At 49.2% G+C, this 26,183-nt stretch overlaps 11 protein-coding genes and 1 non-coding gene across 12 annotated transcripts; 6 read left to right on the top strand and 6 right to left on the bottom strand.

Moving 5' to 3' along the window:
* Positions 1–1,201: 1,201 nt before the first annotated feature.
* On the top strand, positions 1,202–2,311 carry YALI1_F04379g (uncharacterized protein; the record flags this gene model as incomplete). Its single annotated transcript, XM_504935.1, has 1 exon — positions 1,202–2,311. The coding sequence occupies one exon, from the start codon at positions 1,202–1,204 to the stop codon at positions 2,309–2,311; it is 1,110 nt and encodes a 369-aa protein (XP_504935.1).
* Positions 2,312–2,888: 577 nt separating this feature from the next.
* On the bottom strand, positions 2,889–4,613 carry YALI1_F04345g (uncharacterized protein; the record flags this gene model as incomplete). Its single annotated transcript, XM_504934.3, has 1 exon — positions 2,889–4,613. One exon carries the CDS (start codon positions 4,611–4,613, stop codon positions 2,889–2,891), a length of 1,725 nt encoding a protein of 574 aa, XP_504934.1.
* A 3,080-nt stretch (positions 4,614–7,693) lies between these two features.
* Positions 7,694–10,096, top strand: YALI1_F04314g (uncharacterized protein; the record flags this gene model as incomplete). Its single annotated transcript, XM_504933.3, has 1 exon — positions 7,694–10,096. The coding sequence occupies one exon, from the start codon at positions 7,694–7,696 to the stop codon at positions 10,094–10,096; it is 2,403 nt and encodes an 800-aa protein (XP_504933.3).
* A 510-nt stretch (positions 10,097–10,606) lies between these two features.
* YALI1_F04285r lies at positions 10,607–10,678 on the top strand. Its single transcript has one exon. It is a non-coding gene; the product is annotated as a tRNA-Thr (tRNA).
* Positions 10,679–10,835: 157 nt separating this feature from the next.
* On the bottom strand, positions 10,836–12,752 carry YALI1_F04264g (uncharacterized protein; the record flags this gene model as incomplete). Its single annotated transcript, XM_504932.3, has 1 exon — positions 10,836–12,752. The coding sequence occupies one exon, from the start codon at positions 12,750–12,752 to the stop codon at positions 10,836–10,838; it is 1,917 nt and encodes a 638-aa protein (XP_504932.3).
* Positions 12,753–13,215: 463 nt separating this feature from the next.
* YALI1_F04259g (uncharacterized protein) lies at positions 13,216–13,659 on the top strand (the record flags this gene model as incomplete). The annotated part of the gene is made up of 1 exon (XM_504931.3): positions 13,216–13,659. One exon carries the CDS (start codon positions 13,216–13,218, stop codon positions 13,657–13,659), a length of 444 nt encoding a protein of 147 aa, XP_504931.1.
* Positions 13,660–14,570: 911 nt separating this feature from the next.
* Positions 14,571–15,329, bottom strand: YALI1_F04238g (uncharacterized protein; the record flags this gene model as incomplete). Its single annotated transcript, XM_504930.3, has 1 exon — positions 14,571–15,329. One exon carries the CDS (start codon positions 15,327–15,329, stop codon positions 14,571–14,573), a length of 759 nt encoding a protein of 252 aa, XP_504930.3.
* Positions 15,330–15,475: 146 nt separating this feature from the next.
* Positions 15,476–16,468, top strand: YALI1_F04236g (uncharacterized protein; the record flags this gene model as incomplete). Its single annotated transcript, XM_504929.3, has 1 exon — positions 15,476–16,468. One exon carries the CDS (start codon positions 15,476–15,478, stop codon positions 16,466–16,468), a length of 993 nt encoding a protein of 330 aa, XP_504929.3.
* A 196-nt stretch (positions 16,469–16,664) lies between these two features.
* YALI1_F04211g (uncharacterized protein) lies at positions 16,665–18,038 on the bottom strand (the record flags this gene model as incomplete). The annotated part of the gene is made up of 1 exon (XM_504928.1): positions 16,665–18,038. The coding sequence occupies one exon, from the start codon at positions 18,036–18,038 to the stop codon at positions 16,665–16,667; it is 1,374 nt and encodes a 457-aa protein (XP_504928.1).
* Positions 18,039–18,566: 528 nt separating this feature from the next.
* Positions 18,567–20,606, bottom strand: YALI1_F04185g (uncharacterized protein; the record flags this gene model as incomplete). The annotated part of the gene is made up of 1 exon (XM_504927.3): positions 18,567–20,606. The coding sequence occupies one exon, from the start codon at positions 20,604–20,606 to the stop codon at positions 18,567–18,569; it is 2,040 nt and encodes a 679-aa protein (XP_504927.3).
* A 2,849-nt stretch (positions 20,607–23,455) lies between these two features.
* Positions 23,456–24,685, top strand: YALI1_F04157g (uncharacterized protein; the record flags this gene model as incomplete). The annotated part of the gene is made up of 1 exon (XM_504926.3): positions 23,456–24,685. The coding sequence occupies one exon, from the start codon at positions 23,456–23,458 to the stop codon at positions 24,683–24,685; it is 1,230 nt and encodes a 409-aa protein (XP_504926.3).
* Positions 24,686–24,946: 261 nt separating this feature from the next.
* Positions 24,947–26,128, bottom strand: YALI1_F04130g (uncharacterized protein; the record flags this gene model as incomplete). Its single annotated transcript, XM_504925.3, has 1 exon — positions 24,947–26,128. The coding sequence occupies one exon, from the start codon at positions 26,126–26,128 to the stop codon at positions 24,947–24,949; it is 1,182 nt and encodes a 393-aa protein (XP_504925.1).
* Between the last annotated feature and the right edge of the window lie 55 nt (positions 26,129–26,183).

Below are 26,183 nucleotides of genomic sequence, written 5' to 3'. Positions count from 1 at the left end.
GGAGACATGTGGCTGAGACTAAGATTTTCGCTTCCTTGCGAAGCGCGTGTCAAATGCACTGGGCAGAATGTACAATACAAAGAAAACCCGGCATATATCAGATTGAGCATCGTATTGGCGTGCGGAATTGAAAAGGGACCATTAGTGGGGGAGAGTGGAGCAGCGCAGCGTGTTTAGTGTCTTTTTTTATCACATGTCATCATCGTCGTTTGATAAGAATAAGAGGGGCCTGCACATGTATAAACGGAACGCATCCAAGGTATACACTGGTATGAGTACGGTCGCACGACCAAACACCAATCTGCACATGGATAATCGCAGCATCCTTGAGTACCTCTTGCTGCACACAAATACATCCAAATGATGTTCAATCTGCAGATCTCAGTGGGGGCTACGTATGTAAAAAGTACAAGATCGGACAATGAAGTCAGAGTCGATGATGCACCACAAGATAAAAAGGAAATAAAAAGGAAAAAAAAAGGGGGGGGAAAAAAAAAGACATGCACGAAAACCAACTTCTCCCATCTGTGACTTTAACCATCTCCATTGAGTTCATATTGTGCCCTTGGCCTTGGCAGAAGGCCTGAGTTTTCCGTAGCGGGCTCAGTCAAACGTGGTGCTCCTTCCGTCTTCAGCCTCTTGACAAAAAAGCAACCTTAGCGCGCTACTTGAACGAGTATGGTATATTCAAGCAAGTTGTTGACATTGACTCTGACTCTGGTCAGTGAGGTTAGAGAAGAGTGTTCCATGTATAGCAGAGAGTGGTAGTCTGATTTTGCCATTTTTTGCGACGAAAAAACATCGACTTCCAACCACCATCTCATCACCAGCCCTTTTTCTTCTGTCTTCCTTCTCCTCGTCCATGTCCAAACCCATACCAAACCTCATACGGAACGCTGTAGGTTAGGCTCGACATTATTTGGCTATATTAGCAGCCTGGCCGCATAAAGGGAAAAGGCCAAAAAAGCCTATCCATGACGTAATATAGTTCTGTGGCTTACAGCTTGCATATTACGCCGTCGATAGTCAAATTAACAGGTGCTCTCGGGTGTAAACCGTACCATGCACCTCTAACCTCCCTACCAACCATCAGATTACAAAACCAACGATATTCCAAGTGCTTGAACGCTGACTTTTCCCCTTCTCTTTGCTTTCCGTGCTTCAATATCAACCCCCACCAACCGCACACAACCAAGCCCTCATGACAACCATGGAAAAACGCTACTACATAGAGGGCTCTCATCGTTACCCCATGGAGTACCAAATCAGACAGGCCCAGCAGCTGCTGGCGCCCCATCAGAATCACACTCTGACCCAGCACGACCCCGGCGACCCCCTGGATCCCCTGCCAGACCTGTATCCGCACGACTTCTTCTTCAATACCAAACAGACCCAGGCCGGAGGCATGAACTACACGGACTCGTCGCCGCATTTGCGCCGGGTGTACCCGCGACGCGACAAACAGACACAGACCAACGACGAGGGCATCAACTTCGACTTAGATCTGAGGATATCGGCGTACCTGGAGCTGCCAGAGGAACCCGAGGGCGTGCTGGAGTTTGAGAGCTTCATGCCTCCCCCAAAGGTCGAGCGTGACAAACCCATGGTAGCGTCTTCCACGACGATTCCCCAGGCGATACACATGCAGTCGGCGGGCCAGTCCACCAGTGCAGGTATCGTTCCTCAACATACCCTGAGTCTGACTCAACATGCGCATCATGCTCCATCGTCGCAGCAACAGCAACAACAACACCCACAGCATCAGCAACAGCAGCATCACGGGCAACAGTCGCTGCCACTCATCACGCAGTACGAAAATGGCCATACTACTAACGGGATCAACGGTATAAACGGAATCAACGGAATCAATGGAATGGGGGGTATCAACGGCATGCATAGTAATCCGCTGGGCGAACGACGATACTCATATTATAACATCCAGGATACCCAGCAACAGCAACAACAGCAGCAGCAGCAGCAGCACCAAACGCAGGCCGAAAACCTATCTCCCGGAGTCGCAGCTGGTGTAGGAGTTGGGGCTGGAGTAGGGGGAGCCACGGGCTATGATGTCAACGGAATGGGTTCAGCAGATAAGCAGTTCAAGTGCGACCAGTGCGAATGCTCTTTTCGACGAAACCACGATCTCCGCCGCCACAAACGAAGCCATCTACCCGTCCGTCCTTTCCCCTGTACCACTTGTTCGAGGTCGTTCAGCCGGAAGGACGCTCTCAAACGCCATTTGGCGGCCAACGCCTGTGAGAGAGGCAAAAAGAAGCGACGACACGACTACGACGAAGACGACAGTTCTTAAGACGAGTGACCGTCGCAAAAGCTCTATTTATTGTATATATTTCGACATAGGTAATAGGTGTATCATGCCTGCCAGAGGCATGGCGATGCAGGATGCATGGTGTGTGCATGATTTGGAGATGCGGGACGAAAAATGGGTCCAAGTTACCTACTGTAAAAGAGAATATCTGTGGCTTGTAGAGATTGAGAGTGATAACGACGCCATACCGTTCTAAGACTGAACAATGGGATTAGATTCAAAACTCGTCTTCTGACCAGAATACCCCAGAAGCGTGATTGGCCCCAATGTCTTAGTTGTAGACGCGGCTAGATAAGACAGAAGTCTATCTAAAGAAAGGGAAAACAAGAACTCCGTCTTGTTTGGATGAACTTTTCAAGATACAGACAAATTGCATCCCAGTGGCGTAGACTAGTGATTCTCACCATCTCCAGCTCATCCACAAAAGGAAATAATATCTACTTGCTTTTGTCACTTGAATACGGTATACAGTTTAGATCTGTTTTACCCTCTGCACTGTATTTTTAGACGATTGTTAATCGTAAATAAATATCTATTGTTCTATAGTGAAAATAGCCTACTAGAAGCTAGGCGCCTGAATCAACCATTCCATCAGTGGCGAGTCCACATCTCCCATATACCAACCCATCATGTCCACACTGACATTGTGCTCTCTCTTGACAATGTCCAGGAGTCTCGTCAAATGAACATGTGCCTGGTGAGCAGTCACGTAGACAGCGCCAACGGACGAAATCCAGGCAAGAAGAGTGTCGCAGGTGGCAAAGATCTCCGGCAATGAGTCCGTGGCATTCATCTTGGTGGCTTGCCATGCCAAGGAGCACAGATTAAGACAAGTGAGCGTGGAGACTCGCAGAAAGATGGCCTTGATTGGCCACGAGAAGGACTTAAAGTGGCCCATGTTGGAGGACAAGTAGTCGCATACCGAGCCGATTTCCAGGCATGTGAAGAGCAGGCGTCGGTGCGACTTGGGTGCCTCGTTCGCTGGCACCTGACATGCTCTATTGATAAGAGACTGCAGTTGTAGAGCTCCCAGAAGCAGCACCAACCGATTGGCTGCGTTGATTTCGTCCGTCACAACCCATTGTTCCATATGCAGATTGAGACTGGAGCGGAAGTCCTGAATGTCTGAGATTATGATCTGGTAGTTTGCGTCTGTGAGGCCCGAGGGGGTGAAGATGAAGGACAGACCTTTGCGCATCAGTCGACACATGCGAGTATAGAGCGACAGAGAATGAGCACACTGGGTCAGGTACGTTTTTTCGGCATCTGTGGTTGCTAGAGCAGACAGATCTAGCTGTTGGATACGCACATCAGAAGTGTCAATCACGTTGGAAAGGGGCGTTCCTGTGTTGAGTGAATGGAACGTATCACAGACTAGCACGTGACACCACAGACCTCTCCAAAGCGCCGCGGTCGAGTCTGGCAGTTTGAACACGGACGGGTCTCGATGCAAGCCCATGGTGACTGCTGTAGATACCAGAGACATGGACGAGTGCACGATTCCATTATCTCGTTGGTCGGTGTCAATGTTTTGGGGTGAGAAGACGGCATGGCATCTGAGTAGAATTAGGGCCTGAAACCCTTCCAATGCCATGGAATTGTGCGTCACTGTGGCCTGTAGGAACGACTCGGCAATGTGTTGCAGTCTTGGGCCGAGGTATGTGTCTGCGCAGTAGTCTGGACAGTCGTCATGGGTAGCAATGTGTCCCAGACGCATCATGAGCAGCACCAGGGCCATGGCTCTCAATTCAGCGTTTGTGTGCGGTTTACTGGGGTCCTTGGAGTAGACGGTGTTGATCCAGAGCTGCGGTTGGGCTGGTCCGACTGCGAAATGAAACACGTTGATGGTGTCCATGTACCGTTGACACAGTTGTTCACACAGGGCTCTCGAGGGTAGCAAGCGGGCCCATAGATGCGGGTTAGTGTCGATTTTCTCGCGTGCGCTCTGATGCAGCAGTCGAAACACATTGTGCAAGAAGGGCGGGTCCTGTTCTCTTGGCGTCGGCTTTACTCCCTCCACGTTGCTGTGTGATCCCGACCCAGCCAGAGCCGCTACACTGATTGACGACGTGTAGATCTGCGCATCGCCGATATGGGTCAGAGATTCCGGCGCCAGCGTGTTGACCGTTGCGGTATGTTTCTTGCTGTCGTGCTTCTTGAGATAGTTGCAGTTTTGGCGTTGGTGAGTGACGCAGTTGGAGCAGGGGGTCTTGCGGTCGCAGCGCAACTTGCGGGCATGGCAAAAAGTGCAGCTCACGGGCAGGCGGTTTCGGGTGCGTTTCATGGCCAACAGCGGAGATGGAAGGTCGGAGGGTTGGGAGTGTCGCCAGTCATGCGGCTATACGGCTTTAGAGGTGCACTAACCGAAGTGGTGGGTGTATATGTAAACCATAGCTTAGGGTTCCGAAACCGAGACATATCTACACTTGAGAGAGAAGATGGAGGTTACCGATGATTGCATGAGTGAGAGAGGAGGTAATTGTGAGACACATGACCTGGTGGATTGGGGGTTTTCGTTCCACCAGTTTGTGTTTGGGCGGTAGCGGGTCCTTACAGCTGCTGGCAGAGCTCTCCAATAGATACATGACTAGACCCAAAAGTGCAGCCAAAGTGCAGTCAAAAAAGATGGCACACCACAATTTTTGGTACAATTACGGGGCTATTTGTAATGTCCTGTCAGTGAGCAGGCTGAGTAACAAAATGTGATAAATGCGCACAAAACGAGCGGATTACATGGTCTAGTACGTACTCCTATAGCAGTACAGTCGACGCCTGCTTTTGCAGTATAGTTGCCGCCTTCTCTACAGCGTGTGACTGGTAAGGCATTGTTGGGATTATTGGGTGGCCCAATTTAACATGAACGGCTGAGTTGACATTGTCCACTGTAAAACACGTTACCAGTATCGGTATGATATTCGTATCGCAATTACTGTACATATATACTCTCATTGGAGTATAAACAAATGGACTGTGAAGGAGTTACGTACAAGTACAAGTACAAGTATTGTAATTACTGTAATTAATCAATCCGTCACGTTTTCAGTATCCCCACTTCCACTTTAGTCAGCATTTTATTGTGCGTCTCCCTTCCCTCAAAATCACATTCCTCTCTCCATTAATGGGCCCATTCCCCAACCGGCCAAATGACCCTAAAGCATTTTGAAAGTGGCTGTTTTTTTGCAGCTTGCTGAAACGCTATCCCGTGTAGCGCTGCGAGTTCGATACTGGGACGTTCTGTGCGATAGCGGACAAGTTCCCAGTCAGCCAGGTAAGTGGTGTATGTACTGATGGATTTATTTTTGGCGCACATTTTCAAGCCATATCTCCACCCCTCAAGGACAGTGTCCACTGTGGCTTTGATTTGTCTGACCTCACCGACTCCAGTATTATCCGAGCAGTATGTAATCATGTCATGTACATTATGTCGTACAGGATTGCACAAGAACGTACCAGTACCGGTATGAGGAGATACATTTACTCAGTTGTACAAGTACTCTTATGGCACATACATATGCTATAAGCCCCATTGGAGCTCCCAGGTCCCCATGTGTGTAGAGCCACGATACAGGAACGAGTACCGGTGGTACTGGTAGCGCGTCTTGAGGTGCTATCGTACATGGTGTATTCTATGTATGTACTTGTACTGTGCGCGTAACAATGAGGTGTGTAATCCTACAGAGTGGACGTGGAAAGTCACGGGAGCGCTTCAAAATCGCGACGCATAACATCTGTGGATTGTTTTCTTCACTCCCTTCTGTTTCAGGATGAAAAACCACCCCAGTTTCACCGGTTTCACCCCCTGGAGTTTACGTTCCCGCTGTTCCTCTTAGACTCGCACTTTTCAGTAACCCTATGCATCCGTCTGCCTAACGCATGTGTGTCGCGTTTAATTAGATAGGGGAGAGCTGGAGGCTAAAGACCGAATATGAGCGTGGAGGAGGGATTCCGGGGAGATTGTGATTTTGATAGAATCTCAAACTCCAGAGGGTCAGGTTAATACCAATATATTACCGTTCAACGCCGTCTCAGAGCCGTTTATCAGCCTCTCTCCCCTTTCCGTTAAAGTTGAATTAACTTCCAACAAAGTTCCCTCCAAAGTCACCTCCTGAAATTCCATGCACACTTGACCAGGTGGTGGTTGGGCCGGACCAGGCCATGTGCCGTCTTGGGGAGCCAGCGAGTAGCATGCTTTTTTTATTTTTTTTTATTTTTGCAGCTCCCACTCCAAGGCTTCTCTTGTGTTTCCTTTTTGCTCAGATACAGTCGCATAATATATTGGAACCCCCCCTATCCTGCCACACGCACCACCACCTCCAAAAAAGTGTCAGTTTGTTCCGCCAGGGGAACTGCACGTGTGTGGAGCCAAGAGAAAGCCGCATTATCAAAAAGTCCAAAAGAAAGAAGCTGAGATTGAACACTTTGCTACAACGACACACAAGTGATCCACGCAAGCGACAGCGGCAAGCGACCACAGAGAGACACGGCGTGCCTCGCGACAGCAACAGTTCCACCAGCTACCGGCCGCATTTGTGTATCACCAGACAACCAGGTCCAAGCCGACATCACCAATACCAACTCTCTCAGAACCTGATTCATCACACTCAAGTCTCGGTCTGATAATATCAGCTTACTGCGGACATACAGTACAGTGTGCGCGCCTAAGCTGGTGAGTCAAATCAGCCGGTTAATAATAGGTGTTGCTTCCCGGGCTTGTGCAAGTAAGACTTATATTACAGTGAGGCATCAAAACCACCAGCAATAACCGGAACATTGGCGCTTGTGTGACACCCACGCTGGTCACCCGCATCCACACGCTCATTTCATCCATACAGTCCTCCTGCAACCAAGACCCAGACCCCCTCGTCTTTTGGACAGCCTCATTTCCCATCGCCGACTCATCACCTGATTTCCAGAGACATACAAACACACACACACACACAAGCGGTCTTTAAGAGGTAGCCCACAGACCAACACCAGCGAACGCTCCACTTCCAGCCAACCCTCCAGCCAGCTGTTAACCCACAGGGGCATGTCCACTTGATCCCTTCCCTCTTCTCTGCATTAGTGTCACTTTCCCCTGATTTTCGAGACGGGACTCTCGGAACGCCAAACCCACCAAATAAGGACTGCACCCTTATTCTTCCGTACGTACACTCCCTCTGTGTCGACACACTCTTCTTTGTTGTTTACAATAGACTGCACTCTCTTCTTCACTCACCACAAGTGAACGTCCTCTGTGTCCGTCTATCATCCACTGATATACAGACACAGACAGTCGCACACAGAGTCACATAGCCAGAGTCATCTCAGCCCCCTCCCCGCCCCAGTGACACCTCCCTCTTTCATCGGTTGTACACAAACACAATGCCACCCACGAAAACACAAACACATCCAGACATCCAACCTGTCACAGAAGACAGGAGGTCTCTCACAGTCAAGTCGCTGGATGACCGGTATGTGCTGCTCAAGAACATCGGCAAAGGCTCATTTGGCCATGTGTCGCTCGCACGGGTCAGATCAAAGGCCGCCATGGAGAACGAGGACATGCGCGCAGGCTCCATGGTTGCCATCAAAACCATGAAGAAGAAACTCGCGGCCATCGACGACTACAACCTCCTGCGAGAGGTCGAGTTCATCCGTGAAGTGCGCCCCCACCGCTTCCTGGTCAATGTGCACGACATGTTTGTGGACTCGGTCAACCACCACTTTCATATGTCAATGGAGGTCATGGAAATGAACCTCTACAACCTCATGAAGGCACAGGAGAAGGTGCCGTTCCAGCCCCACGCCGTACGGTCCATGCTGTGGCAAATCATCTGCGGTATTGACCACATCCATCGCCATAACTTCTTCCATCGAGACATCAAGCCTGAAAACATCCTGGTGTCTCGTTATCTCCCCTACCACAACGAGAACTCCTCTTCCCCACACTCGGGATTCCGGATCAAAATTGCCGACTTTGGACTGTCCCGTCACATTGAAGACAGAGACCCTTACACAGCTTACGTGTCCACCAGATGGTACCGCGCCCCCGAGATTCTCCTCCGGTGCGAGTACTACTCTGCTCCCGTGGACATCTGGGCCTTTGGAGCCATGGCTGCCGAGGTGGCAAATCTAAAGCCGCTGTTCCCCGGCACCAACGAGCTGGACCAGTTCAGCCTCCAGGTGGCATTGTTGGGCACCCCCGGCCAAAACTCTCTCGGAGGTCGATGGAGTCGACACCCAGAGTTATGTTCCAAGCTCAACATTAATATTGACGCCCAAACTGGCCAAAGCTCCAACAGCATCATGTGCAATCCTGAACACGCTTCGCTAACCGATGTGGTGCTCATGTGCCTCACGTGGGACCCAGACGCTCGGTGCTCCGCTCGTGACATTATGTACCACCGGTACTTTGCCCAAGAGTCATCAATCGAGGTGCCCCGCACTCTCAAGCGCAGCCCCCTCCGCATCACCAAACAGGCAGCCATGAACCCCCATGGCGACCCACCCATTCTGATGGACCCCAGTCTCCGCCACAATAACAGCAATGCTAACAACAGTGCCATCGTTCCTACTTTGGCTTCTTCCCTCAAACAGAACCAGGGTCTCCAGATGAACAAGTCGCATCTCTCTGGTGTCAATGGAAGCACCAAGAGGAACAGCCTGTCTGGGGCTGCTGCCGCTGCCGCCATGTCCATGTCCTTGTCCCTTGCATCCAAGAACTCTTCTGTCAATTCTGGAGGTGCAGGCTTCCTGGCCGGTGCAGCCCCTGCCAAGAAGAAGTTTGGCCATTGGGCCAACATTTTTAAAAGAGACTCCGATGTGGCTTCCTCTGAACTGGAGCGGGTAGGTCCCAACAAGGAGAACGTTCCGAGCATTGTTCCGACGCAGACCCCCAACAGAGGAGCTGGCGGGGTAGGTATCGTGCCCAAGATCCCACTGCCTCAGCTGCCGCCTCTTGAAACCATTGCTGCATCCATCGAGAGCCTATCCATCGAGGCCAGGTCTACAAACACCACACTGACTGAGCGGATGACATCGGGACCGCCAACAGGAGGGACTAGCGACAGCGAGTGGAGCACCACCAACGCTAGCATCTCCGAAAGCGTGGGCCACGACAGTGGGGCTGGGAGCAGTGGTGCTGTGGACAAGGGGAGTACTGGAACAACTAATTTCGAAGTTGAGGCCTTAATGGAGAGTACCGAGGCCCGAGTGACTGTCAAGACACTCCCCCAAACCCCGGACAGCGCCTCATCATACGACCAGATGCCTCCTCCCCCCCTCCCTCTTCCAAAGGTGAGAGTGACGGCCAAGCCTCTCAACGCCATAAAGCCTGAGAGTCCCACGCAGGTACAAGTATCTCTGTCGCCTCAGCCATGCATCAAGCCCCCGAGCCCGGCGTCGTCTCATTACGAGCCGCCCGCGTGTCTGGACGAGCACTCCGACAGCCAGCTCACCGCTTACGAGCGCTCCGTCCGAGATTCGGTGCTGCTGATGAGTTTCACTCTGCCGCCATCCTCTCAGGAGTCGTGTACTTCTCTGGAGGGCGCATCCGAGTCGCCATCAGTCAATGATTCTCCTCTGGTTGACCAGTTTGGCGGCTCGTCCAGCGATATCCGCATCGAGACGACTTCGTTCTTGACTCCCGACCTCGACAAGGGCAACGTTTGGGTCAGGTCAGAAGAGCTGGAGTGCCCCGTATACCCCGGTCTCCAAACCAACAGCTTCCGCGACCGCAAGATTGGTGCAGGTGCGATTAGCAGCAACAACATAGAGGTAGAGTAGCTGAGCTGACTGCACCATTAGATTTTTTGCGCTAGACTTGGTCCCTGGAGAGTGGAGAGTCTACATTTGCTAAACTGAATTCATCTATTTATTTAAAGCATATCATGGAGCTATCGAGATGTCGTAGGGCTGTAGCCAAGACTCGAACTGCGTGTTGTGCCTTCCTAATTAGTTGGCGTGTAGAAACAATACAACACAACATGTTAAGTAGGAGTCCTGTACATACAAGTCGAAATGGAGCTTTGAAGTGCGAACAACAACTCACAGCGGAGAGGAAAGCTATGGTACTTGTAGTAAGATGCTTATGGCTTTACAGAAGCTTGTAAGTTTGATCTCTCTTCTCTCAAACTAGAATTATAGAATTCAATTGGTTTTTTTCAATTTTATTTTCAATTGATTCTTTTTGTTTACTGGTTTTTCTCCCGTTTTTCCCCCATTTTTTAGGGTTTTTGTCATGTGATTTGTATATCTCGGTAGATTGAATATTTAAGGTTCAGAGCTAACATCCTTGCCTTCGTGGCCAAGTGGTAAGGCGCAGCACTAGTAATGCTGAGATCATCAGTTCAAATCTGGTCGAAGGCAGTAAATTTTTTTTTTTTCACTTCAACGTATTTTTGCTCATGCTAGAACAGTTCATCTCCAGGGTAGTCGTCATCTTACATCTTACATTGAATAAATACAATAACAGCTATATACAGTAAAAGTACACCACTCGGGCTACCATAGTAGAGCAGCAGTCTTATGCCCCCCTCTTCTTCTGTTTCATGTAGTCAGCAAAGGAAAGCTTGCCCTTCTTGGCTCCACTGTTTCGACGATCGTCGACAGGCGATTCAGAGCCCTTCTCTTCCACCTTTGGCTTGATTTCTTTTGAGGGAGTGCCTGTAGGATGATCAAAGTATTCCTTCATAGTGAGACGTTTGAAAGACGTTGTAACGACCGGCGAGGGCGGAGCAGGCTCTGGGCAAGCAGATCGAACTTGATACATTCGGTAAAGGTTGGTTTTAAACGGGATGGTTCTTGGCTGGATGGGATCCTCTTCTGAAGTAGCGGCGCTTCGTTCATCTTGAAACTCGAGTTTGATGGATGATGACTCTCCAGATCGTAGTCGTTTGTCAATGGGTACGGTCTGGGTCTCTTTAGAGATCTGATCATCTCGCTCAGGAGCTTCTTTTCGTTTCAGTGATGGCGAAAGGAACGGTGACTTGGGAGTTCTGGGCACAGACACCGGCTCCTGTACTCTTTCGTAGTAAGGCGGGTCCACGTATGCAAACGCCTCAATGTAATCCAGAGCAATGGTGCGATGCTCGTCGTCCAACTTATCGAGATAGTCCATGCAAGTGGGAGGCACAGGAGACGGGAACTGAATGCCTCCGTAACCTCCATAACCTTTGTACGACGAGCCAATTCCAAAACCCACACTGAGCTCCTGAGAGCCAGGAAGGAGCTCCGGGTTGGGTGATGCTGATGACGACTTGCCCGAATCTTCGTACGAAGAGCCTCCCTCGCCATTCGTCTCTTTAAGAAGGTTAAGAGCTCTTGTTTTCGAGCCTCGCACAGATCGGGGGTTTGCAGACACGCATTTCTTCATTTTCTGCAAAATGCACTGAGAATTTGTGGGGTCGGAGCACTCTGTTCGTTGCAGAATTGTCTCTACCATGTTGCCCAGGCACAGTTTCTCTTGGGGGGTGAGCTGGTCGATTTCAGTGCCATGAAGCATCTTTTGCACGGGGTGATGAGTGTCCCATTCCCATGCGAGTGTCAACTCCGTACCTGGCTTGATTGGTTCAGTTGCAAACACGACAAAAATGATATCGGTGTTGTTAACCACGACAGTCGCCACTCTGCAGTTTGGATTGCACGAACGGCGCATGAACCGCGCATCATTGCCTACAAGACGACCATCTATCACTAGAGGAAGCGTTGGATGGAACAAGACTGACGATTTGGGCACTGGATGGATGCGATACTGGTTGATTGGGTCTGCCTTGTACTGGTCCTTATGTGAAACATGACCCACGTACTCGATGATGAAGCGGTCTTTCTGAATAGGCTGATTGGCCACAAGTCCATGCTTAGAAAAGCCACAGAACTTGGACTTTGGATTGTCTTGGAACAGCTTTAAGGTCATCTTAGGCTTGACAATCTTTGAATACTCCGATAGAGACATGTAACTGATGTCCTTGTCAATAATTTCCTCATTGGCCAACTTGGCAAGATAATCCTTGACTTCCGGGTCCACGGTATTTCTGGGGATCACAGTGTAATCGAAATGGTAGTCGTTTTCCTCATTGTTGGGCTGTTCCGTTGATTCTCTAGAGGGGGCCACTGGAGGAGTCTGCGTGGCCTGGGTAGTTGCAGACGCGTCACCATTTGACTGGCCCTCCTTCTCTTCCGATTCTTTCCTTCGTTTCTTTTCCTGCATCTGTTTGATAGTCTCCAGGCGAGTCTTTTGTTTCTCATGGGCAGCTTTGACATCCAGTTCTCGAGGTCCACACTGGTCACAGAGATACACGTCTGGAACCTCCGCCTCGGAGCCGATTCCCACACACACGGCGTGTTGCCACACGTTACAGGATTCGCACTGGATGGTGAAACCGTCGTCCTCGTCAAACCCGCATATGCATTTGATGATACCCGCGTCCACAGCGTATTTCATAGTGGAGGGGAGTGATTAGTCAGCGACAAACGGATGGGTATTGTTGTAGATTCGAACTGTGTCGTTTAATATCGTATATGTGTTGTACTGTTTGCGGGATGCTCGTTGTTTGTTCACCTTGGATGAGTGTGTGTCTGGTGGTGATGAAGTTTGGAGGTTTAGGCTGAGTGCATGTGCAGCAGAGTGTATGACAAGCTAAGACAAGGGGTAGGATTAAAAGACCGATTGGGGTGGTAAAGTAAAGTCGTAAAGTGGAAAAAATAAGAGTGTAAAGAGTTGATTAACGCGAAAAATCCCATCACATTTTCATACCGAAACTCCTTCATCTAGTCCATCCGCACGACTACAAGTCTTGCGACTTACTTTTAGAGTTCCCAACCTCGAACCTCCCAAAACAATAAACTCTGGCAAAAACCTGAAATCTTTTCTCCACACCGCTAAGAACCACCACACACATTTCACCATGGCCCACAGACTCATCTATCAAGTTGTCGTGACCGGCACCCAGGTTTTCGCCAAGGCTTTCACCCAGGCCTACAAGCAGGCTGCTACCGCCCAGGCCGCCTCCAAGACCTCCAAGTCGGCAGCATCCAAGTTTGGAGGACTCCAGCTGGACGAGGCCTGTAAGATTCTCGACGTGGACGAGACCGCCCTCGACAAGGTGGTTGCCGAGCTCAACAAGAAACACAAGCTGGAGGACATTGCAGAGTCCGAGTCAGTGCTGGCTCAAATCGACAAGAAGTTCACTCATCTGTACACTGTCAACTCGGAGCACAAGTCGGGCTCCTTCTACCTGCAATCCAAGGTGTACCGAGCCATGGAGCGAATCCGGGGCGAGCTGGAGCTGGACCCGCTGCCCAAGCCCGAGATCGAGGAACCCAAGAAGAAGGAAGAGGAGAAAAAATAATGAGAGAGATAGGGACAGATCGGCACAAACTCGGTGTGAGTAAAAGTGTTTTGTAAATAGCATAACGAGATGATGATACGGAACCGTAACCGGATAGAATGAAAGTAAATCAGGAGCGGACTCTTTGGTGAACTACGCAGTGGTGACATAGGAAGAAACCGAGCAGTAATGGGGAACCAAGCAGTCTATGCAGTTCAGCACATACCATAGCTATACATTTGAAAGGGCCGATCGAAGGAGAGTACAAAAACAAGTAGACTATACTCGTATATAGGCCCCTGGTGTGCTCATTATTCTGTGGCACGTTGCTGCTTATTTTCTCTCGATAGTTCTGTCCTATCAGGTGCTACATACTGTACTGTAAGGAAGCTACTGTACGCCAGAAGAGACGAAACAGTACGATACTTGCAGCAGGTTAAGATACGGATGATCCCGTCCTTTCAATTTCAACACTTTATGGAGGCTGCTTCTACTTAGAAACAGATACTACTGTGTGCTTTCCTTGTTAGGGGGTAACAGATCTCCTACCATGTACGAGTGGTCAGAGCTCTTATACTGATGTTTCGCGGAGAGTATCCAAGTTCGAAGAGCTCCTTTAAGATCCCAGTATCTGACTACTTGTAGCTTCCTAGCTTTTATAAGGGGGCCACTATGAGTGTACTTGAACTGTAGTTGCATATGGCACTGTACGAGAAATATACATAACCTGGTTATCATTATGATAGATGTGTATGACTAAAGACCAATAGGTTTTCTTGATATTATTGATTGAAATATGCACGGTAGTCATTAGTTACCAGTCTTTCATAGTCAGCTCTCTAAAAACGGCTGTAGCGTTGGTGTTTTCTCGTGTTATCTTTTCTTCTTTCTTTCAGACGCTCTTCAGCAATCACATCCTGGAGAAACCGTCTTTAGACCAACCGTCTCACGGTCAAATCATAGATAATCTCCTCCACCTTCTTCACATCATATTTGATAGAATCATAACTTCTTCGCAGTTTATCATTCTTCAGATTCAGCACCATGAGGCCAGCATGAGTGTTCTTAATGAATGCAAGAAGGTACTGAGGGAACACAAATGGCAACTTGGTGTCGTGGCTCTCGTTATACGAGGCAATGGCCGTAACGGAGTTGAATGCAAGTCGAGAAAGCTCGTTGATCATGGTCACGATACCCAGCAGGTAGTCGTAGTCGGTCAGATGGCACGTGTTTTCATTTCCAGCCTCCAGCTCGGTCAAAAACGGCACTCCAAGCTGCTTGGACACTAGATCAGGTCCTAGGGGGGTGGCGGCCACCAGTGACTGCCAATTGGAGGGGTTGGAGACCACAATAGCCATGTCAGTGTCCACCCAGTTGGCCAGAAAGTGTCGTAGCAGAGTCACAAACACAGCCCGCTGGAAACAGCCGCCGTACATGTTGTTGTATCTGTAAAACTGCCATTGAGACGCGGTAGTCGCCAGCTCCTGACACTTTTCTGCAATCTCTGCGTAGATGGGGTCTTCAAGCAGAGGCTGGAGATAAAACTTGGTGGGGGCCACAGTGTGAGCTCGTCCTACTACAATCTGAGCCTTCTTGAGCGTCAGATCTAGCTTGTCGATCTCTTCGTTCAGCCGGGTGACGTTCTGCGAGTTCTGGTCGTTGAGCTTTTGCACTTCACTGAGCCAGTCCATGGTGATATGTTGAGTTTGAAAGGATCGATCCAAACTTTTAGATAATACTTCCAGATATCATGCAGTGAAAAATAAAGTGCACCATTCATGCAGGTGGTGGAGTAGAAGAAGTCGGATGATTATCTCGAGCTAGTACAAACACTAGAATGACCCTGGAAACACCACGGCCGTCGCTATCCCCGTCGCCAGCGCCAGCAAACGATCTCTTTAGACCATACTACAAATCACACCGACACATCAGCCATGAAGACGCACTACACAGCCCAGACGTGTTTTCATCCTACAAATCATACTCATCTCCACACTACACGATACAACAAGAGCAGTTTGATGCCGAATCAGTGGGTCTAAAAAACAGATTCGAGACCTTTGCACAGACGCAAGTTGACTTCGCTCCACCCAAACATTACTACACAGTCGAAGAACTTCCAGGGCTACTCATATACCCCAACCTGATGCCTCCAGCAGTCCAGTCACGCCTGGTGACAGAGACTATCGAGCAGTACCTACCACCAAAAGAACATCTCAATAACCTGGACTTGTTCTACGACATTCCGCGGCCTTTCAACCTATTCAACAACGAAAATCCTCACGCCAAAATACTACATAGAGAAGGAGGAAAGCCCACATCAAGAGACAAGATCAAGAACAAACAGTTACGATGGGTCACCCTCGGAGGACAGTACAACTGGACTACAAAAGCGTACCCGAGCTTTATTCCCGGCACAGAAGGGTTCCCATATTTTCCCAAGAACCTCTACGAGCTTCTGAGCCGTCCTTTGTTCTCTATAAACCCCGAAGCTGCTATCATCAACTTCTACAGTCCCGGAGACATTCTCTCTCCTCACCAAGACGTAGCTGAACTGTCTCAAGACGACCTGGTCAGTGTGTCAATAGGCTTGGACGCAATTTTTTACGTGGGTCTCAACCGATACGATGACAGCGAAAACAGTCTGGCTCCTCCTCTCTGTCTCATGCTGAGGTCTGGAGATGTCATTGTTATGGGCGGCAAGTCGAGACATGCGTACCATGGCATTGGAAAGGTGTTTTCAAACACTTCTCCCGATTTGAATAGTCCGTACCAGGACTGGCTGGACACAAAGAGGGTGAATATCAATGTTCGGCAGATGCTACAGTGAAATAACGGTCTTGGTCCTACTCGCTACATACAACAATGACCATAAAAACACTTAAACGCCACTTGATCACGTGTACTTGTGACTCTTGTCACTATCAAAGAAATCTGAGCAGTTTTATCATTTTATAACTACTGGATCCGTGCTGAACGTGTTGTAGAGCTCCGCTCTCAAACACTCACTCAATAAATACTATATACTAATAGACAGTTTCAAGAACGGCCCATCTTCCCTCTCCCAAACACAGCTCCACCTGGTTTTTGTTGTTTCGCCGGGTCGGAAAGACTTCCCACGAGTCATGCACACCCGCCTCAATGGCACTTTGTCGGAGCTTGAGCTTGTGGTGGGCATGAGCGTCGTTTGATGACGACTCAGAGGTAGAGCTGCTTTGTGACTGCACAGCCTGCTCCACCCACGCGGGGTGATCTGCAACCTGCGGAGCCACGGGAACTGTGACTTGTGTAACCTGGGCCACGGTAGTGGTGGCCACCACCTCTGGAGCAGTGAAGACGTTTCGTCGGCATGTAGGACAGAGCTTGGACCTCTCGAGCCAGTGCTTCAAACAGCCGTTGTGGAGCACGTGACCGCACGACAGCTTTTTAGGCACCAGTTGCTTGGGCTCCTCCACGAGCTCCATGTCTTCAAAGCAGATGATGCACGTCTGGTTTCGGGCCAAATCGTCTTCACTGGGCGTAGTGGTGAAGGAGTCGACTTGCCGGGTAAGAACTCGGTAGTTGTAGTAGCCCTTGACACGTGAAACAAGATTGAGCACGGAGACCACGGCGTCTCGGAACTTGAAGATGGGCATGCCGTGGGACGACGAGATGAGAACAAAGAAGATACAGAACATGGCGATCTGGATGAGGTCTGACGCAGCCTCGGCGGCAAACAGCCAGTCCTTCTTGTGGGTCCAGGTCTCGTCGTTGGGGTTCTGGCGCAAAAAGTACCGTTCCCGCATGGAAATGAGGTACTTGTTGTGGCACAGGGCAATGGAGTTGAGCACCAGGCCGATCTCCAGTGCCAAAATCACCCAGATGCCTTGTTCCACGCCGGTGGAAAACTTGCTGAAGTCAAAGTCAATGTGCGGGTAGAAGGAGTTGAGCAGGTACACGTCGGTGGCACACAACACCGTCAGGGTGCTGAGATACCGGACATGGGCCCAGTCGGACTCGCCTGTGGTGAACAGTAGATCAACCCGGTCCTCGGCCACCCAGTGCAGCGACTTAACCAGCCACACAAATGTGAAGATGGAGGCGTAGTGGACTTGGGACAGCTCCTTGTGGAACACAGCAATGGCAAACAGAATCTCTGTGCCCGAGTACCACAGCTTTTCGCCAGTGTGTTGCTCCTCGACGGCCCGCAGCTCTCCGTAGAAGATGCGCATTAGCAGCTTGCGCGCACAAAAGATGTGTGTGAGAATGGTGGCCAGCAAGACGGACTTCTTGGAGTTGGACTGGGTGAGTGAAATGCAGGCCGAGTAGAAGTTGGGACGCACCACCAGCGCCTCGGCAAACATAAGGCACGTGACCAGCGTCGATATCACCAGCGCGAGTATTAATCGCCACGAGCTCATTTTGTGGCAGGGTTGGATGTAGCGACTTTAGTTAGTTGGGGTGCCACTGATGTATCGTTGTTGGAACTTGTATTATCGCCATATGCATGAAGTGCTGTCTTTAACTCTATCATCAAGGCGGAGAGGCAGTGATGTGTGGGTTTGGTGACAAAATAATGGTGACAGAAAAGGGGTTGAAAACCTCAGAAATGGTTGGAAAGTTGTGTTTTGTCGTTTTGGAGAAGATCCAGAGACAAAAGTGACCAAATTAACGAGAAGGCGTTAAACCAATGGTTTAAGTAAAGTTACTAAAGTAGTTGAACATTTAGTTAAACTGACTGGATAGAAGGATGTGCGTTATCATAAAAAGTGTTCGATGCCGAAAGCGTTCTTTATTAGAGCAAGTACGTACGTACTTATACTCAGAATTTCATTTCTATTATTATTAAGTACTTATTAATACTCCAACTCGTTCGTTCCATAAATATATTAATGCAATAGTTATATATCCGCTCAATGCAGAAACAGCAGACTCAGCGGACTGCCCAGCTAGTAAATCTTAGAGAGGTCAAAAGTCTGACGCCAATGGGCTCCCCAGATCTTGATGGCCACAAGAGAAAAGGCCACAACGATACTCAGCAGAGCCCACAGAGTAAAACACCAGCCGACAGTGAGCCCTCTGATCATGGGATCGGCCACAAAGGTCGCCACAGCAGCAAGAATCATTCGCACAAAGTTGTTGAGAGCCACGCCGGAAGAGCCCTTGCCCGGAAGTGCGTCCACAAGATAGGTTGTGTTTGTTCCAAATATCATCATGGAGGCAAATCCAAAGATGAAGGTACCGATCAAAGGACACAGCCAAAAGGTCTTGTATTGAGCACACCACCCAAAGATAAGTAGAGACACAGGGAAAAGGATTGCAGCCAACAGAATATTTTCTGCAATTCTCTCCTCGGGAATCATGACCCCACCGTTCTTGTCCTTGGCCCGTTTCACAATGTAATCACTCCACATTCCTCCTCCAACAGATGCAGCAATGTATCCTACCGAGTTGGGCAGGTAAAGAAGACCGACGATGATGGTCTTGAAGTTGTAGGGAGCCTCGGAGTAGACAATCTGAATGGCCATGTTAAGAATGTACAATGAGAAAAAGACGTAGGAGGCATACACGATGGCCAGAGCCACAGGAGGGTATCTGAGAAAGAGCAGAGTCTTGAGAGGAGCCACTCCAAACATGTACATCTTTTGACCCAGAGACAGCTCGTCCAAATTGATCCGCTTGGGCATTTCCATTCGTCTGTACTTTTCAGATTCGGTAGAAGCCACTCTAGAAAGCTCAAGACCGCCCACTGCCTTTCTTCTGGAGCTAGCCACTGAGCCTCGTCTAGATCGAGACTGAGTCTCACTTACATCGGCTCCAAACGACATTTGCGAAATGTGGGAGATTATGGGATGCAAGTGGTGGTCTTCGTCGTCTTCAACTAGAACCGGCTCAGGGTCGTCTCCGATAACTGTACTGAGCATATGGTGGTTTTTGAGCTCGGGTTCTTGATCCTCTGCTTCTCCAGAAGCCTCAATCTCGCTCTCGAGATCCTTCTTTTTCCTCCACCAGTTGATTTTCTGGCCCTTGGTCTTGCTCTTGGGTCTAATCCACATCTCTCTGTCTTCAGCTGAGATTCGAAGCGTTTCTGGAATGCAAAACAGCATGGCAACAGTGAGAACTCCGCCAAGAATAAGCAGCAGATATTGGGGAGCTCTCCAGCCCAGACTCTCCACCAGAGCTCCTCCGATAACGGGAGCTACCAGAGGTGAAACCAGAATTCCCACGTAGTAGATACCCAAGCCCTTGCCTCTGACTCTTGCTTCAAAGAGCTCGGAGATGGTGCCTGCCCCCACGCTCTGGACCGAGCCAGCAGCGCCTCCAGACAGCACTCGGAAGCCAATGAGCATTCCAATAGATGTCGACAAAGCACATCCGATGGAAAATGCTGTGAATAGAGCAAAAGAAATGAGATAGATGGATCTTCGTCCAAAGTGCTCGGAAAGAGATGACCAGTAAATGGGGAACACTCCTAGAGACAGCAAGTAGATACCAAAGGAGATGTTGACCAGGTTCTTGGTGGTATTCAGTCCCTCGGCTACATCATCGATACCAGGAAGCATGATAGACGTACCTAGAGGGGCAGCCATGGCAGCCAGCGACACTACTCCCGTGAGGAACCATTTGATGTTACTGGGGTAATCTCGGGGGTCTGTAACTTCTGGAACCACGCATACTGAAGCCAGTAGTCCTCTTCGTTCGTTTTTCGGCACGATGAATTTCCTCCAAGCCTTGGGGTCCTTTATCGAGCTTGTTTCTTCTTTTTCTGATGCTATGCCATCTGCAACTACAGAGCCGGCTTCTGGCGACGGCGAGTTGGTTTCTCGCGACGAGTAAGACTCGCTATGTTGCAATTTGGTTGGACTGGGGTGGTGTTGACTGTGGTCCGAGTCGGCATGATAGGGCATTAGCGAAGGGTGGGACTCGTTGGATGCAATAGAAGTGTGCGTATGCACCGGTTGAAGGTCGGGTTGGCGGTCCTCCTTCATTTTGGAGTTAAAGAGGTAAATGAGATGTTTCGATTTCCGCAGAAATCGGGTTTGAGATCGGCCTGAAACAGTTTTTCGTGTTTTTTTTACACCTGCTTTATGGTTTATGACTGCTCGGACGAGGGGTCATAAACTGATTACGAAGCTAAATTAGTATGGTGGAGGAGAGTAGAAGTGGTCTGTAGAACGCCAACGGAATCCGACAGAGACTGGGGCTTTGTTTCATTCGATAGTTCAGCCCATTTTACTCGGATATCTATTTCTTCCTTGCCAAAATCTACCTTGGTTCACCGTCCAGACACTGCATGGTTCTTTCCCACTCGCTTCGATTTCATTTTTCACGCGCGTGCCTTCAGCCTTACTGTCAGCCGAACGAGGCTGATAACAGGTGACTCAGGGACTGTCTAGCACCAGAAACCCGTCCCCAAACCCACGGTTTAATCGCAAAAAAATACTCACAAATTGCTTGCGCGCACGTCAGAGAGACCAGTCAGTATATATAGCTGAGTGACAGAATTTCCGCTCGTCAGGGTCCGCTCATACACTGAAATGCAAGCACGCACGGAAAGCTTAAAAGCCCTCCGCCCCCACACAAGCTACTTTTTTGGAGTCTCTTAAGCGAAGCCAGACCATGGATAGTGGATGGGGTGGAGAATACACGCCCAAATGTGACACAATAACAAGTATACAGGTTATGAGTATCTGGTATAGAGAGGTTCAGAACCCCCCACCAACCCGTCAATTGCCCGCCACATGTCTCAAGCCCACTCTACCTCAACCTCAAGTTGCTTGTTCCCATCCTTAAGTCCTAAAGCTCACCCAAACTCTCTTTGTCATCTGCAACAACGGACCCTAAGAAAGTGCCAACTATATTGAACAAGGCTCCAACGTCCACGTCTCCGACCTGTCCCGACGTCAAGAGGCACTGTAGACCGGCATTCGGGGTTTGTTACTTGCCGCCGGTACCACTTGAGGTGAAGGTTGATCAGTATGTATTCGTACTTGCACGGGCTACTGCTGAGACAGAAAACGCACTAATCAAAGCTCAGCACTGTTGAAACAGAGACACGTTGGACCCTAAGTACTCGTATGCCTCGCAATTCCCCTCCTCGCTCTTCTCTCAAGTAACTGCCGTACAGCAGATACGAAGTGTGTCTTGGCAACAGACTCTCAAACTTACGACTCCGACGTGAAGCAAGCTCAAGATCGCTCTCGGCAAGAATATGAGTTCCGGTCGCGCTGTCACGTCAACCATGTTCATACCAGGGTATAATATTTCCGTTCCCCACGGCGTGGTTGTCTTACCTGTATTTGGCGCCGTGAGGCACCAGTAACCCTCGAGGAGTGCAGACCCCATGGGTGCCCAGACGTGCAAATACGACAGGCTAAAGTGTGTACGGACTGTACGTACTGGTATGTACATACTATGTTGGTATATATGATATCACCAACGTTGACCGACGTTGAGTGTCGATTGTCAATTGTCAGATGGCAAGTCACCTCTTGCATTGCTATGGAGTACAATTCCCTCGAACAGAGTGAGATTACTATAAAGCATGTTGACTGCTCACAGCACTTGTACCAGGATATGGATGGTGTAATGAGAGCGATGCTGCTTCTGTATGTCAAAACCAGCTTTCAAAGTACGAGAACAGTATGTACTCTGATAGTTATAATTTGTACTATCTGAACAGCCCCTGAAGACAATCTCCATTTATATACTGAATTTCTCTATTTTAGGATAGAAATATCCTATAGAAGCCTCGTAAATACTGCAGGAGTCTGTTCTATCATATACATTGGTCTCACTGACCTACAATTCAGCGAATACCGGAACACCCAGCAGCACGCATGTTATGCTAACTAATTCTCAACAAAATACGCGTATGTACTGTGTGTGACCAAAAATAAAAAATAAAAAACCTCGACGGAAAAGGGAAAAAAGCCTTCAAAGACTGCGATGGGAACGAGTTCATGAACGTAACGCACAAAAAATCTCCTTACTATACCTCCTTCATCACGTGCCAATGACCCATAAGGTCTTTCAAAGGGATGCAAGGTGGGGGAGGGGTGTGCTGTGTGCTTGAGACTTCAGCAGTGCAAACAGTTCATACTACAATAATCGTAGAACTGAGGACTGACGTGAAACAAATGCCAATATTGGTGAAAGACGGAAAATAGACATCTAAAAAAGCTCACAGAGCTCATATCTGACTATTTATATCCCCCATATGACCCCCTCCTCTTCATTGCCCTTTCTGCTAGTCCAAGTACAAGTACAGGTTTCACGGTGATGTCATCTGTTGAGTATGTTGAGCATGCGATATCACAATGCAAATCATGTTTACATTGGCCACAGGAAATAGCAACCCCAGATCCGGGACGTTATAGAGAATTTGAAAGAAATCTGAAGAGTGTATTCTACGTAAAATCTTCCCCTCGTAGTATCCATTTTGTCCTTTTTTTCACATTTCCTCTCCTTGGCCCCACATTTGACTGGCCTCATACTCTCTTCACATGTCCCTTTGTCCACATGACAACGTTGTACCCTCTACATAGACAATGATACTGTAATTGAAACGACATTGGGTCGGTCAAAGAATATCATAGATCGGGGAAATAAAGAATAAAGCAGCTCAGTACATATATCAACCCCTTCTCGTTCATCCTGACGCTTTTTGTGGCGCTATATCAACCACAATTGCAGCTTTCAAAGACTGTCCCGCTCCTACCCTTACCCATGCACAATCACCTGCGTCAATAAGCTAAATAATATATAGCCTCTCTTACCGAGGGATATCTAAACCTCCATCTTTAAAAAAAACACTCACAGCAACACTACCACTTCAATGGCTACTGCAGAGGCTGTCAAGGCCTCCGGTGTGGCTGGAGAGTCCTCTTCTGCCTCCCAGCGAGTAGCAAAATCCGCCCCGTCCACGGACCCCGTCATTCCTGTCGATATTCCTCTGGCAGTCCCCACCACCAACAAGGAGCTCCCTCCTCCTCGACACTCCAAGCCTTCCCAGGTGCTTCGAGGTGTCATTGCTGTTTTTTACTTTCTGTGCGCCTGCTTATCGATTGTACTGACTCAATGGATCGGCTACCCACTCAAATACCAGTCCAAAATGGCCTGGGTGGTCTGGGTAGAGTACACCAAACAACAGTTCATCGTGGTGATGCTGTGTCTTGTTCAGGCACTCACTAGCACAGAAATGCGAGTTTCAGGTGACGAGACTATGAAGGGTGTCTTCTCCGTCGACGGAAACGGCTACCTGTCTTCCAGATTCGAAGAAAGAGCCATTGTCATCGCCAACCACCAGCTCTATACAGACTGGATCTATCTGTGGTGGTTTGCTCTCACCAGCGGATTTGGCGGTTGCATCTACATCCTGCTCAAAAAGTCTCTTCGAAGCATTCCCATTTTGGGCTCGGGAATGGCCAATTACAACTTCATCTTCCTGTCTCGGAAATGGGCCGACGACGAGCAGAACATGAAGGAGCACTTCCAGGGTCTCAACAAGCTGCAGGCCCCCGTCTGGCTCACAATGTTCCCCGAGGGAACAAATACCTCCCACAATGGTACTAACAACTCCAACAAGTTTGCTGCTAAGATCGGAGTCAAGCCCATGAAGCATGTCTTGTTGCCCCGAACTACAGGTCTGCGGTTTGCCATTGAGAATCTGGCTCAAACTGTAGACTACCTGTACGATTGTACTCTTGCCTACGAAGGTGTGGGCCGAGGAGAGTACGGACAGGACTTTTACACGCTTGGAAACGTGTTTCTGAGAGGCCAGGGCCCTGTCTATGTCAAAGCTCACTGGACCAAGTTTGTCATCAAGGAAATTCCCTACAAGGACGAAAAGAAGTTTGAAAAGTGGCTGTATGATCTGTGGTACGACAAGGACCAGATGATGGACAACTTCATTGAGACTGGAAAGTTTTTCCCTGATAACGAGGAGTCTGAGAAGATTGCCAAGTTGCAGCTGGCCCACCCTTTGCAGGGATTGCAGGTCTTTGTCATTCCTGCTGCTGCTGCATTGATTTTGAGATTGGGATGGAAGTATTGGCAGACGATCTGAAGTTGTTAGTAAGGCGAAGCCCAAGAAGCCCAAGAATCCTGATTCATAAGCTAAGCTGAACGGATTAGCGTGGTCTACTCTGACGACTGTTACAGTATAACCTGTCAAGTTCTCATTATGAACTGGCAGATACTTTCGGCGCAATGTGAGTCTCTAAAGCGACATGGTCATGTAGAGCTGTCTACGTACTGTGAAATAATAGAAGATGATGTGATGTCACATTGAATATAATATACATTGTTGATTACACGGCTATCGTAGTTACTCCTTAGTGAGCTGCGCCTTGACCCACTTGTCAATCATCTCAAACACCTCCTGGGGGTTGTTTCCAACCACGTCCTCAGAGTAATCGCCAGGAATGGCAAACCCATGGGGCAAAGGAGGATTCTGAGAAATGGCCTTCCGCTCGGCATCTTTTCCGGGGATGAGTCGGAAACCTTGCTCAACGGTCGTTCGAGGAAGCATCTCGTTGTCGTCACTATAGATGAACAGGAGAGGCTTATGGACGTGCTTGAAATCGTCCAGGGTGGTCAATGATGGGTTGACGGCCACTCCGGACAAAATGTGGTCTTCCGCGTTGGCCTTATCTCTGACTTCCCAGGGGCTGGAGTCTTCGTCGTCCTCTTCATGAGGGTTGAAAAGTGAACTTCTCTTCAACAGCGGAAGCACGTACCGGGCTCCAAAGCCATAGCCAACCACAATGATTTGTCCAGGGGTGTATACCTGGTACACTTGTTCGATGGAAGATTGCACAATGCCAATTGTCTTTTCGTACGAGTGTGCGGCCAGCCACATGTCGTCAAAAAATCCCGAGACTGATCCGGCAAACCAACTCTTGAACTTGCCCAAGAACGACGGCCCCGACTGTGACTTGGGCTTGGTCTGAGGAGGAGGCAGGTGGGGCAATTCCTCGTCGCCCTTGAGTCTCATGACATGCATGGCCGGGTTGTTGCCGGTGGAGTCAATCAGTACGACAGGCAGGCCGGTGGTTTCATGAATGGAGTCGGCACACAACAGGTTGTTGTTGGACTGGAAACCCAGGTAGTTTGTGAGCACGACAATGAGCGTGTCACAGTTTTTTGCCTCTCCAACGGTGTAGAATGTGATATCGTTAACCGTGGAAGTGGCACCTTTTGGGGGGATAGACGTAGAAGTCTTGTGTAGTTGGGGAGCCTCAGAGGAAGAGTCTGGAGTCTCCGGTTTTTTGTCTTTGGCGGCCTTGTCGTCAGAGTCTTTGCCACTGGCACATTCGTCTTTGGGCTCTGGGTTCTTCGCAGTCTCGGGTTCGTGTGTTTCCTCAGTAGTTTCTTCAGTACCAACTGTCTTTGAGGCGTCAGCATCCACCTTCTTCGTTTCCCCCGTATCGGCCGAAGTCACAGCCTCCGTGTTCTCATCGTCACTGTCATCTCCAAGATGAATGTCTTCCATTTTGTCATCCGTCATGGCGTACTCGTATTGTAGTATCTCGGGAGAAGTCTGGTTAGTGTAGAAAAAAGCG

The sequence above is a fragment of the Yarrowia lipolytica genome, chromosome 1F (genome assembly GCF_001761485.1).
Source record: "Yarrowia lipolytica chromosome 1F, complete sequence".
In the NCBI taxonomy this organism is placed as follows: Eukaryota; Fungi; Ascomycota; class Dipodascomycetes; order Dipodascales; genus Yarrowia; species Yarrowia lipolytica.
The sequence above is the reverse complement of the archived record's forward strand: the minus strand, read 5'-3'. Positions and strand labels throughout refer to the sequence as shown.